Source organism: Globicephala melas, chromosome 1, assembly GCF_963455315.2.
Source record: "Globicephala melas chromosome 1, mGloMel1.2, whole genome shotgun sequence".
In the NCBI taxonomy this organism is placed as follows: domain Eukaryota; kingdom Metazoa; phylum Chordata; class Mammalia; order Artiodactyla; family Delphinidae; genus Globicephala; species Globicephala melas.
Genome location: NC_083314.1, coordinates 94,234,871 through 94,256,033, shown reverse-complemented (window position 1 = coordinate 94,256,033; position 21,163 = coordinate 94,234,871). Strand labels below are relative to the sequence as shown.

General features: G+C 38.1%; 1 protein-coding gene across 1 annotated transcript; it reads left to right on the top strand.

Annotated features, from left to right (window-relative positions):
* The first annotated feature begins 841 nt into the window (after positions 1 to 841).
* On the top strand, positions 842 to 7,092 carry PRMT6 (protein arginine methyltransferase 6). The gene is made up of 2 exons (XM_060301886.1): positions 842 to 2,096; positions 4,285 to 7,092. The coding sequence occupies exon 1, from the start codon at positions 874 to 876 to the stop codon at positions 1,999 to 2,001; it is 1,128 nt and encodes a 375-aa protein (XP_060157869.1). The 5' UTR covers positions 842 to 873; the 3' UTR covers positions 2,002 to 2,096; positions 4,285 to 7,092.
* Positions 7,093 to 21,163: the final 14,071 nt, after the last annotated feature.

Sequence of the window (21,163 nt, the reverse complement as noted above, 5' to 3'; positions counted from 1 at the left end):
GGTTACCAGAATACACCTGGCAATGGGTTTCACTGTATCACACCACTGTTGCTTTTCAACTGCTCCTTGGTTTGAACCTTTCCAAGATTTAACTCTTGAATGAGCCACAGAATTACCAGAGCAGGACTAAGAGCCAAGTAACCATTCTGCTAAAATAGAGACCAGAAACTTAATTTTTCAACTGCATTGAAGATTCTTTGTTGCTGGTGAATGGGTAACTGAAGGCAAGAGTAGTTATATAGCTTGCCCTAATCATTCCATTTATTTGTGGTCTCACTGGAATCCGAACCAGGGTTTTACACTGTTGGGTTTTTACTTTGTTCCATTTACACCTTTGCATCCTAACTCCCCTGAAAACTTTGTTCCATTTACACCTTTGCATCCTAACTCCCCTGAAAACAGAGAAGAAAAACATGTAGTGCAATTTCCAAATCTCCACGTTTGGAGAGCTCTAAGAGTTGTAACTGTCCAGATGAGGCGGTAGTGTATGAACAGTGCCGCCCAGATAATTCTGTGTAATAAAAAATCTGGGAGTTGAGTAGACATGACAGAACATGGATTTATTAGTTTTAAGTGGGCGTGTCCACTTCAGGAAGGGAGTGAAAGCAAAAGAGAATCGAGGATCTAAGGGAAGGAGAAGGAACGTAAAGAATCATAGAATATGGGTGCGGCGTGGTGGGAGAAGGATTCCACGACACCAAAGCAGCAGGTAAAAAAGCAGAGTTCAGCTCAGAGGCATCTGGCGGGCACTCGCCCGGTGCCCCGCCAAAAGCGGGCGGCACGAGCGCGCACTACAAATACCAGAAGCCCCCGCTTCCTAGAGCTCCCGCCGCGTCGCGCAACGCACGCCGGGAGCCGGCCCGAGCCGCCAAGATGTCGCAGCCCAAGAGAAGAAAGCTTGAGTCGGGGGGCGGCGGCGAAGGAGGGGAGGGAACTGAAGAGGAAGATGGCGGAGAGCTGGAGGTGGCCCTGCCACGACCCCGGAGGACTAGGCGGGAGCGAGACCAGCTGTACTACCAGTGCTACTCGGATGTATCGGTCCACGAGGAGATGATTGCCGACCGCGTCCGCACCGATGCCTACCGCCTGGGCATTCTGCGGAACTGGGCAGCGCTGCGGGGCAAGACCGTGCTGGACGTGGGCGCGGGCACCGGCATTCTCAGCATCTTCTGTGCCCAGGCCGGGGCCCGGCGCGTGTACGCGGTGGAGGCCAGCGACATCTGGCAACAGGCCCGGGAGGTGGTGCGGCTCAACGGGCTGGAGGACCGGGTGCACGTCCTGCCGGGGCCAGTGGAGACGGTGGAGTTGCCGGAGCAGGTGGATGCCATCGTGAGCGAGTGGATGGGCTGCGGACTCCTACACGAGTCCATGCTGAGCTCTGTGCTCCACGCGCGGACCAAGTGGCTGAAGGAGGGCGGTCTTCTACTGCCGGCTTCCGCCGAGCTCTTCGTGGCGCCCATCAGCGACCAGATGCTGGAGTTGCGCCTAAGCTTCTGGAGCCAGATGAAGCAGCTCTACGGTGTGGACATGAGCTGCCTGGAGAGCTTCGCCACGCGCTGCCTCATGGGCCACTCAGAAATCGTGGTGCAAGGCCTGTCCGGCGAGGATGTGCTGGCCCGGCCGCAGTGCTTTGCTCAGCTGGAGCTGGCCCGCGCCGGCCTGGAGCAGGAGCTGGAAGCGGGGGTGGGTGGGCGCTTCCGCTTCAGCTGCTACGGCTCGGCTCACATGCACGGCTTTGCCATCTGGTTCCAGGTGACCTTCCCCGGAGGGGACTCGGAGAAACCCCTGGTGCTGTCCACCTCGCCTTTTCACCCAGTCACGCACTGGAAGCAGGCACTCCTCTACCTGAACGAGCCTGTGCAAGTGGAGCAAGATACGGACGTTTCCGGAGAGATCACGCTGCTGCCCTCTCAGGACAACCACCGTCACCTACGCGTGCTGCTGCGCTACAAAGTGGGCGACCAGGAGGAAAAGACCAAAGACTTTGCCATGGAGGACTGAGCGTGGCTTTCTCTCCCAGCTACCTCCCGAGGCGGCCAGACCTGCGCGGTAGAGGCGGAGGGGGGTCGGAGGAGAAAGGGAAATCTCACGTGCAAGTAGGGGACATTATCTTCCGTCTCCCTTTCCCCTTAGGGCTCCTGGGGAGGGAGAATAACTTCAGTCTCCCTTCGAGGAGATTCTTCTGGCGATATTTATTAAAAAGTGATTTCGATCCCCCTCAACGACCGAAACAGCGTGTTTATTAATGGCCCTTTAAGCCTCAAAAGCACGTAGTACCAAGCACTTGTATTTCTTTTGTTTCATGCAAAAAAGGGGGAAAAAAAGGAAGAAAATGTCAGTTTGTGAAGGCTCCATGCACATCCCAGACACCTCACACCCTAAGTCTAAAACCAGGGAGGGGGTAAAGGGGTTTACAATTAGACTCCATAAATCTCCAATATGACTAATATCTCTCCTGAGCCATATTCCCTTCCTTCCCAGGTGCCTCTAGGCTACGGTATTTCTTTCTCATTGTTTTTTAAATAAATTTTACTACTGGTAACGTGGGAGAGGAGAATGAGGACAAAGTTTAAATAACACTTCCTTAGGGTGCTAAAGTTGATGAACACCTTACTCCATTAAGTGAAGTTTTATTTCACTTAATGGAGTAAGGTGTTCATCAACTTTAGCACCCTAAGGAATTGTACAGCACACCTAAGAAATCTAGAAGGTACATTTAGGAGAAAAAGACCTGAAAGATGGTGAAGTAGTATGGATGTTTTAATTGTCTTTACTCTTAAGATTTAACCAAGAAAATGTTCCATAATAAAATTTTTGTGTACTGCTTAAAAATAAACTGATACAGGAGGTTTCTTCTGATCCTGACCCAAGGGCTTATTTATCATCATGGGTGAATTATTTAAGCTTACTAAATTAGGGAAAATATCTTCTCAGCTAGAAAATTAAACTCCCTCATTCAGAGGGATCATGTGATTTGGCCTACTTTCATCAAGTGAAAGTTTTTTAGTGTTTTTTGGGGGTTTGTTTTTTTCTTTTTAGCTCAGCTTAATGTGAAAGTTATGAATTTAAGAAAATCATTTGTAATGAAGTTTGAGTCACGTTATCACATTTATTTTTACCAATGTTTCCCTCCTTATCTCTGTGGCAAATAAAGCATTGGCATTCGCTCTATTTTTATAGATGAAGTAAGTCTTGTGTACTGTTTGAGTTATAGATTTCACCTTTTTTAATATTGTTCTTAAAAACTGTGTTACAGCCCCTACAGAATATAGTTTAAGGATAATTCAACTATGCTTAATGTATGGTTTCTTCCTACTAGTAGCTTTTGTATGCTAGTAGAAAACAGGTGTGAAAAACTGGTCTTCTGAAGTACTCTAACGTAGTTCTGTTATTTTAACTGAGTTTTCTCCTTTATTCATTGCTTATTAAAATATTCAAGTATTACAACTAATTTTCTAAAATTTGGTATCAACACATGAGATCTACCATTATGAAGGGAAACATACATGTACAAAATCATCAACTTTACAAGATCCTTGAATAGCAAGTAATACATTTGTAGTTGTCACCATGTTGATGTTAGGATAGTTAGCTCATGTAAATGGTACAGTCATAGCAAGCTAGGCCTGGTTTAAGCTAGAGGTATAAATTACTTCCTTATGTTAGGGTCAACTGTATTTTAAGTTGAACATTTATTTAGCATTTTAGTGTACAGTTTTGAGTAGATTTCTGGTGTTTGTTTTAGCTTCCTATAACAATCCCTTTGCTGTATGGGTACAGTATTGCCAGTATAAGCACACAAAGGGAATACCAGTTAAAACTTTGGGTAACTGTAGAAGTAAAAGGTAAGTATTTCATAATTACACAGAATTTAAAATTCTTATTGTTACTGTTTCCCCAAAGTAAGATGGATTGTCATAAAAATACAGCTAAAGCCATTAGTCATGTGGCAACATAACACAGTGGTTAAAACCTTGGACTCTGGAGCCATACAGCTCATGCTGGAATCTAGGCTCCACCACTCCGTGTGACTGGGCAAAATACTTAACCTCTGTTTCTTCTCCAGTGCTGTCATGCAAATGGTGTGACAGTCATACCTGCCCTATAGAAATGTGAGGATACTATGAGTTAATACATGCAAGCACATAGTGCCTGGTACATACTAAGATCTCAATAACTTCTTGCTGTTGTAATTGCGGGAAAGTAATATGCAAACCTGGAGCATCTGGACACATAGAAAATGTGATTCAGAATAAATTAGTCAACATTTTGATTTTTTTACAGGTGTTGTTTGACAGTACGAGCATGGCCGTATATGACGAGCAATGTATGACACTGGATACCAGATGAGCCAAAGGAGCCTAAGCCCTGAAGTGAGGATTATTCCAGAAGGATGAGGTTGTGAGATGCACCAACATTCAGGCACTGTCCAAGCTCTGTATGAACTGGTACTGATTGCTTAGGGTCATTTGGGTCACGGGAAGAAACTACCAGCCCTAAGGAGAGAAAAACATGGTGAAGTCCTACCTGCTTTCCTCAAAGAGCTTACATTTATTTAGCACTGTGAAACTTTCCAGATATTTTCATTAACTCACTGGACCAATGGACATTTTATTCGGTATACAATATAATAGTCATTGTGATAAGTGCTTAGGATATAAACCAGTAAAACATAGTTTCTCCTTCAAATAGGTATGTTCACAGGATAAACCAGAAAGTAAAATAAACAAAAAATAATGGGCAAAAGACTGGGTGGTGTAGGTGTTAGGGAGGGCAAGTAATTATCTTCACCTTACATACTAGGAAAAAGGAGTTACACAGATTTGGAAGGATTTAGCCTAAGGTTATGTAACTAATTCTTGACAGTTTAACACAAGTCTTTCGATTCCTAACCCACAAAAGACCCCTTAGATTAAGGAAGTCTCCCTGGAGACCTGTCTCACAGGCCTCAAAGAGCCACCACCTTCAGTATATAGGATCTTCACGTTGACAAATACTAGGCACTCACGAAGCATTCCCTGTTCCCATTCCCCTAACAGAACTAATCAAATGTGGCACTTTCTGAGGCTCCCCCAGGGGACTGAATCCTCAACATAGTAGCAAAGGTAGACAAACTCTGCCATTCTACTTGGTACTTGATGCTGGACAGCAGAGAGACATCTGACCAGGCGGTCATTCATTTAATGGTTTAATAAACACCAACTAACAGTTAAGTAAGCAGATCCTACTCTCAAAAAATTGGGGTATGGTGGGGAGTAGAATTACCTACATCAATAATCTGCATTCATTCTTTATACTGGAAAGATTTCATTCCAACTAAATCTTACCCCTGCTGAAGCAAGGATAGGAAGCCAGCCCTCTTATCAATTTCATTCTTAAAATTTCGCCCAAGTGCAAAAATACTCCTTATCATCACATAGATTATGAGCTCCTCAGAGAAAAATTTCTCTATGGTGTTAGTTCCAAAAATAAATCTATGTCCTCTATATAACTGGTTTGTTTCAGCTAACAGACACAATATTTTGGGTAGATGACCCTTCTCACTGGCTACTAGAAAGTTGAGCCAAATTTATAGTTCACTTGCACTTTTTGTTTTTAGCTTTATATCTGGCTTCATTTCCATAACCCAGTTTTTTCTTGATTTGTCCCTCTCAATAAATATTAATGTTTTGTTGGAATTTAGGTATCTTTGTTCTCTTCTAATACTTTCTGGCATTAAGATATTTTCCTCCTTTTTGGAATACCTGCAATAGTTCTGAGGGTGAGGAGGTTGGAGAAAAGGCCAGAGGACCCTGATGTACGCCCCCTTTATTTTCTGTGAAATGTGATGTCCAAAGTTATTCATATGGATGGAAAGCTGATTGGATCTCATCCTTTTAGCCAACCTACAGCATTTTACACTTTGTAGAATCAAGATTTCTGAATGTGTGACAAACTCAGACATGTAGACAATCTTGAGGAAACCTTGAATATTCTGCAGCTCTTTGTAAGCCTAGAACAGGCCCTAATTGCATCTTAAACACAACCGTAGAGTTGTAGATTGCCAGACCCCTTCCAAAAGCGTGTGAAAATAGTTTAAGGTGATGATAAAGAGGAAGGAAGGACATAATGAGACTATTTCTCATATATCATATGTGCTTATAGGGAAAGATTTGAAACAAAGCATCTAAACCTAACAAAACACAGAGAATTTTCATAAAAATTCAGGTATCAACAGTAGCATTGGAATTGTGCTCCTTGGAGAGCTTTGATAATTAAATTCATCATTATTGATAGTAATAACTTTGGGGAAAGACTGGTGAGATTTCAGTTGGATAGCTTTTTAACTCTAAAAACGATCACTTAGAAATTTAGAATACATAGATAGAACTGGGGGCGGGGAGGGCAGAATTCCTCCTTCTCTTTCTATAGGCTGTCCCCTGCAAGGAAAGGAAGGACAGAAAAAGGAAAGTGAGATGGAAAGAAATCCTCCCCACACATTTTTAAATACTTTACAGGCATTCCTGCAATCGCGTGATATATGTATTTGTAAAAACCTTCACATTCTGCAATATTATACACTAAAAATAAGGAAAAATTAGGTTGGGTGGACCATCACAATCTATGAAATTTTGTAACCAAGAGCACTAAGAACACTAATTCTAATAAAAATAGTAGCAGTTTAAAAAGATGTTAACCCTAATAAATAAACATTGCAGTAAATAAGACAGCTTGATGAAAGAGCGTAAGGAAGAGTTACAGAGACAAAACAGTTGCACAAAGATGGGGAGAAGGCTTAATAAACCTTTCTAGGACATAGAGCATGTGGCTGAACAGAGCCAAGAGGAAGAATGTAGGGTGTGACATATTCCTCTGGCTAGCTGCATTTACTTGCGTATGTGTACTTTGTGTTCTGTGGGTGCTACCTGGTGGTGTTAAATATTGATGATGGGAATGGTCACATATGAATCAATCAACTTCCACATTATGTTTTGACATTGTTCCTCTTCTTACCAATATCATATGAGTTCATTATTTTACAAAAACATGCACTGTAGCACAACATTCTGTCCTTTGTTTGATTTCCAAAAATTATAAAGTACTTCAAAATTCCATTGGGTTTATGGATCTTTTCAGTGTGGGTTTTTTTAAAGGAAAATGGAATGGAGTGGAAGACTTACAGGTGGCTGTAACCACCCTTTAGCATGAATCTATTTATTTTATTATTTTGGTCACCAGGAAAGATTCAACAGGAAAGGGGAATAGAAATTCTGGCCTGTGTAGAGTGGAAGGAAAATAGTTGAGTATTCAGAAGGTGGTTAGATAGTGGGATTGAGGATAATCAGTATTTTTCTAGAGCCAAAGGTAGCATAAAAAATACCTTGGGGTCAAAGAGACCTGAAAGTTAGGAGAGAAGCACTTAAATAAAGGTTAGGATTCCCATGCATACACTTTGCCTACATCACAATATCCTTAGGGTAAGCTTTTCTGAAGTCATGGGCTCAGAACATAACTAAGATTATTTTGATCGATTAAAAATAATTGCTTATTTTGTTACCTGTCCTTAATCTCTCCTTTAAGCTTAGATTCTATATAAGGATATTAATTTGACATTTATTTATTAATTAATTTCTTGAATGCATAAGGAGAAAATAATTTTGTTCTCTATAAAATGTAGATTTTTATTTGGAGAAAATCGATATAGAAGTAAAGAAATGAATAAAATAATTTCAAGTGGTAATAGTGCTATTTGGAAGATAAACATGTGGTGTGACAATTAAGTAAATTAAGAGTTGTAGAAGACAGCAGGATGCTATTTTTATAAAGTTCAAAAACAGGCATACATAAAAGTTGGAATGGAAAATACTCTAGGGGGTGAAACTATGGGTAATATGTTATTTTTTCTCATGTTTGAAATTTGCTGTGATCACCTTGCATTGCTTTCTTGATGAAAAAAATATATACTATTAAAATAGATGAATTTTTTTCAAAATGGTTCTTAGTAAAATCCTATCAAAATATATTGGTATGTAGCCTCACTCTGTGGTTGCTGCCTCTTACTGTAGTCTCTCATAAAGCATATCTTTTATGAGCTTTACCCACTCAGAGCAGTAATTGAGAAGATCCTGCTCCTTTCCTTCCTTGAAGGAAGAAATGCAGACTCATGCTAATGCAAATGGACAAGATCAGGGGTGATCTCATGGCATAGACTGGGCAGCATGGATGATGGCAGTGAATGAAGAGCACAGCAGTCTGTAATTCCTTCAGTGGCCTTTTGGCAGTTTTGTAGGATCTGGTCCACTGAGGCCTGGTGGGGAAGAGAAGACTGGCAGATACTCGTCAAACAGTAGTTGGGGAGAAATCTGACTAAACTTGTCAAAATATAGTCTTGGAAAAAAAGTTTTCATCATCTTTAATAAATTAGACCTTGGTTTTATTTTCATTCTTTGTCATAAATTTTAGTCTTTCTCTTTTGTTCATAGAAATCCTGAAAAACCAAAAAGCCAGTCATTCTGAAAGTCCTATCAACCCTTTCATTTGTCTAATGCCTTGCAAAATTTTATTTCTAGAGATTCAACCAACTTCCTCTGACAAGCTTTATTCTGCATGCTCAGGAAAAATTGGGAGACCTAGGAAAAGGCTCAATGGCTATAAACTGGCTAGGAATTATTCTAATAGTGTCAAGTTGAATCATTTGCACTGTCCATTAGTGTTATTATCAGTATCCCAGGTATTACTAAAATTTCCGTGTAGACAGTAGAAAGCCATTGATGGATCATGTTTGCAAATAACTCTCTAAGGAGCACTTGTTTCTCAAGCCATTGTCCTTGCCTAGAATGGCTACTCTGTCCTCTTATGTAAGTTCCATTTGATTTACAAGGTCCCTTTACTCAACAAATATTTACTGGATACCTACTTTGTGCCAGATAATGTTTCAGGCAATGTATAGACAATGATGAATGAGAGAGACAAGATTTCATCGCTTGTGAATCTTACGTTGTGAGAAAGACTACACACAAGTAAACAACTGAATTTCAGATAACAAGGGGAAAATGGTATCTGTGGTAGAAAAGAGGATTCTTTTCATCATGGTAATCAAGGAAAGCTACTCTGAGGTGACACTTTAGAAGAGAACTGAGAGAGAGAGAGTGGAACATGCAGTCTAATGAAAGAATGTTCTGGGTGGAAAGTCCCTCAGGGAGATCTTGCCATGATTGTGAATCAGCAAGATGTGGTTCCATTCCTCCATTTTCAGTGAGAAGCTCTGATTCTCCCATTGTGCAGTGACCAAACTCTTATAATAGCAATTGTCTCTGTGATTCATTTGTTATTGAAAGTATGTTATATTATCATACTAGTTGTCTTTAAGAAGTTGAGATGCTTGCTTTCCACTTCAGACACAGCTCCTTCAGGATAGGGACCTTGTCCTATGCTTCTTTTTTTTTTATTTTTGCGGTACGTGGGCCTGTCAGTGTTATGGCCTCTCCCGTTGCGGAGCACAGGCTCTGGACACGCAGGCTCAGCGGCCATGGCTCACGGGCCTAGCTGCTCCACGGCATGTGGTATCTTCCCGGACAGGGGCACGAACCCATGTCCCCTGCATCGGCAGGTGGACTCTCAACCACTGCGCCACCAGGGAAGCCCTGTCCTATGCTTCTTGATATACCAAAACCAAAAATAGTACTTTCATATAATAAGCATTAATAAACACTCACCGATGATCATGATCTGATGTGATGATCTATGCTGTTATCATGTTTTCAGGGAGCATATCAACTCGACTAAAGATAAAGTTGGATAGAGGGTAGTGCGAGGTTCTGGCTATTTAAAAACTACATCCGATAAATATATAGCGGTTCTGAAAAAACAAACAAGCAAAACTTAAGAATATGCTGTTTAGGGATATATACACATATAGTAAAATTATGTATATAATTATATATTATACATATATTATATTTAAAATACTTGGTTATGTTAGGTTATGCCTGTTATGTGCAAGTGGAGATGACAATTGAGCAGTTGAATATATGAGTCTGAAACTCAGTAGAAATGTCAGGGATGACAATATAAATTGGGGAGTCATCAGCATATAGATTGTACACTATTTAAAGTAATGAGACTGGATAAGATCACTTAGGAAGAGAATAGAAAGAAGGGTAAGTACAATTTGTAGTAGCAAAGAATTGCAAACAACTATTTATCAATAGAAAATTGGTTGAATAAATTACAGATTATGTATACCATACATTTTTATTTACTCTTACTAAGTTATTTATACATGTCTGACTTCAAGGAATATTCAGGATATATATTTTGACCTAAAATAATTTTTGGAGTAATATGAATAATATGTCTACATATTTGTAAAAAAACTACATAAATATGTGTATGAGTCTACATAGTAGAAAGATACATTCTAAACTAGGAGGAATGGGAGATCAACGTTTTCCTTCTAAATATATTTGTATTTCATTCATGCAGTTTTAAAAAATCTGATGATAAAGAGGGACATAAAACAAATGTGTCTTAACTATTTAGAATGTAAAGGAATCTTAGAATTGATATTTATGACAATAGCAATATCCTATCAGTAATCCACTTATTCTACTTTTTGTGGCTTTGTATCCTTTCCCTTTTTTTTGGGTACATCTGCTCCCCCAGAACTTTGACTCTTAACCTTTTGCACTGTCGACCCTTAGCTGGGGGACTGCCCTTAGGCTGTGGAAACAGTTATGCCTGCCCACATGAGAGCTGGGAAGTGCCTAGGAATTTATGTCCCTCTAAGGTCAGTCATTAGCCAACGTCTGATGGGTGAAAAGGTTTGAATGTTGCAGAGATGCTCTGGAGACAGCATAGGTCACACATATCCCTAATAAGGGAGCAGCATGTGTAACCTATGCTGTCTCCAGAGCATCTCTGCAGGATTGAGACAAAGTTCCCTTTCTTGGGACTTGGCTTAATATCACATGTTAGCCAGATCTCCTTCTCTTCCTAGTCCTGCTTCCCAGCTGTCCTTCTAGCATTCTCTGGGAATACTTCCTGATAAACACTTTTACAAGATCCCAGTCTAAGACAATGACGAGTCTATTTTAAGTGCCTACTGAAGTCACCTTAACTCTTGAGGACACAGGCATCATGGACAGGATATATAGTGTAGTAGTTTAGATGCTCAGAGTTTAGGTGATGAGTTCCAAGCTCTGCCACTTACTCTCCATGTGGCCTTGGGCAATTTACCCAACTCCATGCTTTGTTTTCTCATCTATAAGATGGGATTGATAATAGAACTACTTTACAGAGCTATTTCAAGGAGTAAATAAAATAATGTACCTAAAGTGTATTTAGCATGTTAGGCACTCAATAATTATTTAAAAACTAATAAAGATGCTTGATGTAAGTATCACGACTATGTATCTCTATGTATGCTGTGGCATGTCTGACAAAAGAAGTTTCTTTTACATGAAAATTTATGATATGAAGTTTTCCTCGGTATGAAAGCCACTCTTTACAGAACATTATTTTATTATGTATGACTCATATGAAGTAAACAAAGTTAATACATCATTGATTTTAATGGGATTTTGCATACTATGATTAATATGCCATTATTGCATAAAAACATTCTACATGCTGAGAAGTCTAGCTGGTGCATTAGAATATCATTTGGCATAAAGTTTCAGCATATGCTACTTTCACTATGTGTCCCTATGAATGCATTAACATCTGGTATAAATCAGATAATGAATCAAAAAATGAAAAATTATATCTCCCTAACAACCATATCACATATTTTAGCACTGAATAATATATCATTTTAATGTCTTGAATAACATCGCTATTTATGGGGGTGGTGCAATGACCACATCCTTTATTGGTCTAGTTTTACTTTTAAGAATCTCGTCTTATTTTAGAGCAACTCAATTGTTCTGTCTTCTAACTACATAGAGCACCATCCTGAAGCCTATTTTTTCTTGGACCCAAGACCATGGAATTAGTTTATATGTGAACCTATTTTATAATAATGTATGGGCTCTATGAAATTCCCCTGGTTGGAGTTTAAGCAAAGCTAGCTAATATTGAATTCTGTTTATTACAAACTGTATATTTCCTGTTAGTTTCTAATTTTATTTCATATAAAATTCCCCTTGTTGTAATTGCTGTCATTCTTTCTCTGTTTTCCCCTAATTATTCTAACTAGGGTAAATTCTCAGTCCTTCAGGAACTGTGTATTTAGTCTGTGGATTTTCCAAATCCTCTTTTTAATTATTTTACTGTATATACTTAACCATTTAAATGTTTCCTATTTTTATAATTCACCAGATGATAAATAATGGTAGAGTGAGTTTGCATTAAAATAAGGAGTTTGTTATCTTTACAGAAATTCTTGGTAAAAGTCTAGCTCTAGTGAATGCTGTTATCTTTATAGAAATTCCTGGTAAAAGTCTGGCTCCAGTGAATGCATAAGATGAATTTTTTTTTTACCATTTGAGGTTCTTAATCCTTTCTTTAACATCATATATGTTAAAGTTAAAACTCTGCACTTTGTTTTTTGTTTTTGTTTTTTTGCGGTACGCAGGGCTCTCACTGTTGTGGCCTCTCCCGTTGAGGAGCACAGGCTCCGGATGCGCAGGCTCAGCGGCCATGGCTCACGGGCCCAGCCGCTCCGCAGGCATGTGGGATCTTCCCGGACCGGGGCACGAACGCCTGTCCCCTGCATCGGCAGGCGGACTCTCAACCACTGCACTACCAGGGAAGCCCTGCATTTTGTCCTTAAATATAATAGTTTCACCAAGAGCAAAGCTGCAAGTGTTTTTTTAAAAAAGGTCTAATGTCACCCCACTCCATACCACCCATTACTAAGCTGCACATCACTTGAGATAATGGAGGCTGGAAGTGTTTGTTCATAAATTTGAGACGATTAGGAAGTTCTTAAATAGAAGAGTCTTTGAATAAGTTTAATATCACCTCATATACTGGTATTTTCATATCTTTAGGATAGATTTCCCTAAGTATTTTGCTTATTTTCAATTCTAACAAATTCTGGTAGATTGCTTTATGAAAGGTTGTCATAATACAGATTCCCACCAAAAATATCTTAAAAAGTCTGTTTCTTGATACCCTCACTCACCTAGATTTTATTGATCTTGTTTTTTTAATCTTATGGGTAAAAATGCTAGCTTCTTATGTTTAATTTTATTACCCTAACTTCTAGCAGTTGAGAATCTTTCCTTATATTCATTGGTCCTTTGCATTTCATTTTCTGTGAATTTACTGTTTATTTTACCCATTTTCCTATTGAATTTTACAGGTATTGGGAGGATCTTTGTTAATTAGGAGTAGTCTATCATATGTGTTATAATTCATTCATTTAATTTCCTTTACTTCATTAATTTTGGGTCACTCAGAACTTTTCCATTTTAATGAATCCAAATCTAGTAGTTTTATCATTGCTTCTGAGTTTCTTTTCTGACTAAGATTTTTCCAAATTGAAAATTGGGGAAATACTCCCAAATTATCTTTTATTTTCATTATTTAATTTAAAAATTTAGATATTTAATTCCTATTTAATTTGTTTTGTTTTTTTCCAACTTCAAATAAGAATTGTTTTATTTTCAATGTAAAAGCGTAGAATGCACTTAATGCTACCAGAGTTCACTTTTAGTGTAAGTTGGATCAATGCTTTTCATAAAATATCTCAGCATTTCAGAAGTATGAAAAAGTATAAGTTTAATAATAGATTACATGGGAGAAAGAGGGAAAGCTACGTAAAAGAAAATGCATGGAGAACAGCAGTAGATAGATTTTCAACAAAAAGAAAGGGAGAGAGAGAGTTTGGAAAGTCAAAAAGTGCCCAGAAGATAGATACAGAAGAGTCAAAATGTCTGAGAAATAAAAGAATCTAACAATATGACCAGCAGTGTAAGCAAAATTTATCATTATTAATACTTTAGATTCAAAAAGTATTGTTTTGTATCAGTTATTTTCCTGCCTAAGCCAACTCTGATGCAGTCTTTTCAATGATGGGTAATTGTTTCTAAGATAGTTTGACATACACTATTCTCTTAAATTAAAAGATTGGTTATATTCTTAATGCTTGCATTTATTATTATTTATTCTCAATATTAACAAACATTTTATTTTAAAATGTACAATTTTTAATATTTTAAAATTTATTTTAAAATTTAAAAATTTATTTTAAAATTTATGAATACTGTTTTTAAACTTCAGATGTTTACAAATTTTTAAAAGTTTCAAGATAGCCCTGAAAAAAGAAAATATTAGATAATTGATCCAAATAATATGCAGTATTAATTTCCAGAAAGAAAACATTAAAATATAGCTGAATTCATATTTAAATGGTATGGATAAATGCATCCTGTGGGCCTTATTTTTGCACACATAAAGGTTTCTTTCAGTGAGATTATAACCAAGAATGAAATTCTCCAAACAAAATGGGACGAGTATTCTGATACTGAGTCATTTGGGTTATGTTTCCAATGCCATTTTTTTAAATATATAGAAAAATTACTTTTTTATGATATCAGTTTTCTCTATATTCAACTGGAATACTTTTTTCACTACAAGGAAGAATCCATGAGCAAATTTCCCCTAATGTGAAAGTTTCTTTCTAGGATTAAATTTGATCATCAAGGAATTTACGCATTGGGGTCCATTTTGCATTCAACTAGTTTGCCCTCTTAATCAAATATACATACATATGCACACACACAGACTTTGTAGAAATACTTGAAACAGACCCAGAAGGTAACATCTGCTGGGTAAATGTGATTCAGTTCCTGAGAAATATGGTGGTATCATCCCAGTAAGCATCATGCAATTCCTGGCTCCTTTCCTTTGCTCATGCTGCCACCCTTGCCTGTCTAGAATGCCCATCTTGTCCCTTTTCCTTTGCATGTTCAACCTTTAAGATCCTGCTTCAGTTCCACCTCCCATTCTATTTCCTTTTCTTCCCTGATGGAAGGAATCTCTTCACAATCTCTCATTATACTTTGCCTGCTTCACTCTTTGGGGTCTTACCTGTGTCTGCTTTCGTGTAGTTCTGTTGTTCTGGAGGGCAAAGAACTTTCCTTATTCATCTTTACATGCTGCACCTTGCCTAGGATATAATATTTGATTGTTTTTATTCTATAACACTCTCTGTTTCTTCCTGTTCCTCATAAGGGAAGAGTGTTTTTGTACTTTAAGGCACAGTTCCTGGCTTAACTGATTTTACAAAGGGCTTAGATGAACTTGGCATCCCATATGTTAGAAAATTCTATTACTAAAAGGAAATCAAAATACTGTATCCCAAAGAGAAGATGGTATATTTTTAATTGAACAATAACTTTGAGACTAAGTTCTGTCTGGCAAAAAAAATATATATATATCTATTTATAAAATAAAATTGAACATGTTACTGTTCCTCAAATAAAACCTTAACCAATTTACAACAAGTTTTACTGGGAAGAAATTCATCCAAAACTGCAATGCATAAGCCAAGTTCTGCTATAATGTGTTAAAATTGCTTCAGTGTAATGTTTGTGGTCCATCCATATCTAGTCTATCCATTTGAAATGTAATGTTATTATAAAGTGTAATTATTTCCAGAAACCTTAAAATAGGAAGTATTTTTAATTAAACATTTGTCTCACAATATATTAAATGTAGGTCACTTTATCTCAGAAATATTAGGCAATATTTTAACTAGATCTTGACAAAAATGCATTAAATCTATTTTTTAAAATGTTTTATTACTTGCAAGTTTCAACCTGATATGATTTGAAAATAGCCAAGTTATAAACCCCTGAAAATTGGAGTTTATAATGGAAATACTGACAGACCCTTAACTTTTAGGACGAATGTGCTGCTATAATAACATTTGCTGTTGCCGCCTGAGTCAGTGTTGCAACATGACTGGGGTGCTAGATGTGGTATTTCAAATATGAAACTGGTTGAATACTTGCTAAGATATTCTCCCATTTCTAAAATTTTAGAAAACTCATTTCTTGTTTTGAGAACACCTTTTATCTCAAAAGTTATTGTAATGAACAAGATGGAGGCCCTATTTTCTACTTCCTACAATATCTCCTTGATTATCTCATCTTCCCCCATGGCTGGTTTCCACAAAGGCTTCCTGTCTCAGTATATTGCTCCTCTATCCACCAGTTAGTTATTCAAACCAGAAAATTAGAGGTCAGTCTTAACTCATATGACATCTTTGGCACATTTGATTGGCTATAAATACTGAGGGCTTTACTCCCAAAATATATTTTGAAACCATTTTTTTTTTAAATTTATTTTTGGCTGCGTCGGGTCTTAGTTGCGGCAGGCACGCGGGATTCTTGTTGAGGCATGCGGTATCTTTCCTTGCAGTGCTCGGGCTCTTCGTTGTGGTGCGTGCGCTTCTCTCTAGCTGTGGTGCGCAGGTTTGCTCTTCTCTAGTTGTGGTGCGCAGGCTCCAGGGCACGTGGGCTCTGTATTTTGTGGCACGCGGGCTTAGTTGCCCCGAGGCATATGGGATCTTAGTTCCCTGACTAGGAATCAAACCCACGTCCCCCGCACTGCAAGGCAGATTCTTTACCACTGGTGAAGAAAAGTTCTTAATATTTATAGAATTCCAGCAAATAAAGCAGTAGAAATGATAGAATGAGAAAATCATCATTTCGCAACCCACAATGAAATAATAGATCTCTGCAATGATTATCCATAGTTGCTCAAACCAGGGTGGGAGTGGTTAATGAAGAATTTTATATTGAAGGAATCAGGCTGACATGCTCAGAATCAAATGTACTAAGCACTAAAATTGGGAAAACCAGTTACTATGTGTCTTAAAACATGATGAAAGCAACAGGAAGCTTACTTGCCTAAAATATTGAATCTGAATCTAGTCAGCCCTCTAGATTTATGGAAAGTAAAGGGAATGAAGGAATAAGTTAATACGATGAAGAAGCAACCAGCCAAATCCAGAATCTGAGAAGTCTACAGAAAAACAATGGCCTAATTTCTCCAACAAATCAATGTTGTATGAAAGGCAGTGGTGATGGGGAGGGGTGGTTTTATAGACTAAAAGAGTCTTAAGAGACTCTTGCAACTGAATGCAATATGAGTACCTAACCGGATCTGATTCAAGGGAACCATTTGTAAAAATCATATTTGAGGCAATAGGGAAATTCAAATATGAATTGTATCAAAAATATTAAGAAATTATTGTTTACTTTTTAGGTATGAAAATGGCAATGAGGTTATTTCAAAAAAATGTTCTTATCAGAGAAATATAATGAAGTATTTGTGGGTGAACTGACAAGATACATGGGTTTTGCTTTAAAATACTCCAGGAAAATAAAAGGAGAGGTGAAAGAAGGAAGAAGATCAACATATACTGGTAAGTGTTTTACCAGGGTGATGAGTACACAGGGTTCATTATACTATTTCCTTTGTTTTGTGTATATTTGAGATTTTCCCTAAAAGATCATTTTTAGAAGGTCATTTAGGTTCCACAGAAAAGAAAGACAGTAACTTGGCAAAGGTGGCCATAGTGAAATATACATATTTGAGATATATTTAAATTAATAGGAATTGTTAATTAATTGGAGGAAGAGGTGAAGGAAAAAAGAGAAATCAATGGTGATTCCTTGGTTTTTGGTTTGAGAAACTGCATAAATAATAGTGCCATTTACTGAATTAGTTTAGACTACAGAGAAGCAGGTTTGGGGATGGATTAAAAACCCAATTTAATTTCCGACATTGAGACCTGTATTAGTTTTCTATGGGTGCTGTAACAAATTGCCACATACTTAGCATCTTAAAGCAACACAATGTATTCTCTTACAGTTCTGAAGGTTAGAAGCCCAAAATCAGTCTCACTAAGCTAAAGTCAAAGTGTCAGCAGGGCTGATTCCTTCTGGAGGCTCCAAGGGACAATCTGTTTCCTTTCCTTCTCCAGTTTCTAGAAGCTGTCCTCACTCCTTGGCTCCGCTCCCTCTTTTCTCCTTCTGCCTCCATGGTCATATCACCTTCTCTGGCTTTGACCTTCTTTTCTCCCTTTTATAAGGACCATTTTGATGACATTGGGCCTACCAGGACAATAATCCAGGATAAGATCCTTCATTTAGTCTCACCTGCAAAGTTCCTTTTGCCATGTAAGGTAACATATTCACAGTTCTGAGGATTAGGACATAGACATTTTGGGGAGCCATTATTCAGCCCATCTCAAGGTCTAATATATCTGAAGTGCCTGTTAGGTATCCTAATAGAAGAGTCGGTTGGATAGTTAGATATGAATGTAGATGTCAAAAGAGAGAACTGAGAGTCTAAATTTGGGAGTCAAGCATACAGGTATGACTTAAAACCAAGTAATGTTTGAGCCTGAGGAGTTCCAAATTTAGAGGATGGACATCCCAGATGACTTGAGAGTGAAGAGTTCAGAAAGCTAGGCAAGCATTACAATCAGAAAGCGAGTTCATGTAGTATGGAGAACTGTGTTGATGTGGCTGAGAGGTCAAACATACGAAAAGTATTCATTACATTTGACATCATAAATAAACTTAGTAAACTTTACAAGAGGAGTTCCAACTTAGCTGAAGTGGAGTGAGTTAAAGAATGAAATGGATCCAGTGAATAAAGACAATGTATTTGCAAAGCTTCACTGTGAAGAGCAGTGACATGTGAGGTTTGTAGGACGATTTGGGGTGAAAAAAGAGGTGATTTCTCTTTCCTAAGAGAGGAGATAAGAGAACATGCTTGATGTTGATAGAAATGATCTAGTAGAAAGGGAAATATTGATAATGAAGGAGGAAAACAGAAGGAGGGAAATCCTTGAAAGGTGACAATGCAGATCCACAGTGAAGGAGGAAGACTTTCATGGGAGAAGAGTACTTCTCTGGGCATAAAGAAGGGAAGGCAGGCCAGATGCACACAAATAGAGACTGGCAGGTCAGTTTATGGAGTTATCATGAGGCATATCTGCTTTGATAGCTCTTTTATCTTAGTCATGAGAGTTGCAAGTGGAGTGGGGGAGGCTGTTGGTGAGGGAAGGTCTGAGAATTTTTCCACGAAGAGAAACTGTGAAATTCCTTTTAAAGGACCAATTTGCCCCTGAGAAAAAAAGGGGAGTGGGGTGGGAGGAAGCCTTCCCCTGTGATAAGGTGGATTGGGCGGGGGCAGTTTCATAATTCTGATATTTATAAACACATTATTTTAGTGTGATAATTAAATTATAGTCAAATATAATAAACTAATTGAATAGAAGAGAATATTTCCTTTGTGGTGATACAATAGGAATTATGTTGCCTGCTTGAAATTCACCACTGCAGTATGGATTTAAATGTTCAACATCTTTTAATGAGTTGTTACGAAGTATACTTAAAAGTATGTAAAAATGCTAGACTCTCTCTGTAGCCCTAGATGAGCATTGTCCCTAAGCAGTGACATTAGTTAACATCCTAAAACCCCATAAAAGTAGCTGTTTTATCCCAATTAAAGTAGGACAGTCATTTCAACAGTCTTGCTTTCCAGAGAGAATAGTATTTTACGCATCTTCTCCCAAGCCATAAGCAAATGATATTTCAATGGCTGAAAGCTCAAGACTGCCTAGATTCAAACTCTTCTCACACAAGTATCAGAAAGGCAAAAATGTATTCTTCCTGGGCTAAAAATCCTTCGTCTCCATCTTGAGGTTTAGGACTTTGGGGTTGTAAGTGACAGCAATGAAGAAATGGTGTATTTAAACTCTTTTGAGGGATATCAACCTTTGGGAGTATCTTTGAATGAACCACAGTTTTATCATAGAACGGGTATGTGTCTCAGTCTGTTCCCTTTGGAAGGAATGAGAGGTATGAAATAGTTATCGTAGAAAAAGAAATGACTTTACTGGGAAAGCATAATAGGATTGTTAAAATACAATCAGTTCTCAGAATGGGAGAAAATACTTGCAAATGAAGCAACTGACAAAGAATTAATGTCAAAAATTTAGAAGCAGCCCATGCAGCTCAATATCAAAAAAACAAACAACCCAATCCAAAGATGGGCAGAAGACCTAAATAGACTTATCCAAAGAAGATATACAGGTTGCCAACAAACACATGAAAGGATGCTCAACATCAGTAATCATTAGAGAAAAGCAAATGAAAACTACAATGAGGTATCACCTCACACCAGTCAGAATGGCCATCATAAAAAAATCTAAAAACAATAAATGCTGGAGAGGGGGTGGAGAAAAAGGAACCCTCTTGCACTGTTGTTGGGAATGTAAATTGATACAGCCACTATGGAGAATAGTATGGAGGTTCCTTAAAAAACTAAAAATAGAACTACCATATGACCCAGCAATCCCACTATTGGGCATATACCCTGAAAAAAACATAATTCAAAAAGAGTCATGTACCACAATGTTCACTGCAGCTCTATTTACAATAGCCAGGACATGGAAGCAAACCTAAGTGTCCATCGACAGATGAATGGATAAGGAAGATGTGGCACATATATACAATGGAATATTACTGAGCCATAAAAAGAAACGAAATTGAGTTATTTGTTGTGAGGTGGATAGACCTAGAGTCTGTCATACAGAGTGAAGTAAGTCAGAAAGAGAAAAACAGATACCATATGCTAACACATATATATGGAATCTTAAAAAAAAAAAAAAAAGGTTATGAAGAACCTAGGGGCAGGACAGGAATAAAGAGGCAGATATAGAGAATGCACTTGAGGACACAGGGAGGGGGAAGGGTAAGCTGGGACAAAGTGAGAGAGTGGCATGGACTTATATATACTACCAAATGTAAAATAGATGGCTAGTGGGAAGCAGCCACATACCACAGGGAGATCAGCTCAGTGCTTTGTGACCTCCTAGAGGGGTGGGATGAGGAGGGTGGGAGGGAGATGCAAGAGGGAGGAGATATGGGGATATATGTATATGTATAGCTGATTCACTTTGTTATAAAGCAGAAACTTACACACCATTATAAAGCAATTATACTCCAATAAAGATGTTAAAAAAATAAAAAAATAAAGATAGAGCCAAATGGATTTCCTGACAGAATAAAGGTGGCATGAGACAGAAGGAAAAAAATAATAATAATAATACAGTTAGGTTGCAGTTTTCAAGAAACATTTTTGTTGCTTTAATTAGATTCACACAAATAATCTGCATTCTTGATTTGATCCAGGAAATAACTTTATTCAA

What these genes read in the sequence shown, in the direction of transcription:
- PRMT6 (XM_060301886.1), top strand. Translation starts at nt 874, where the DNA reads ATGTCGCAGCCCAAGAGAAGAAAGCTTGAGTCGGGGGGCGGCGGCGAA.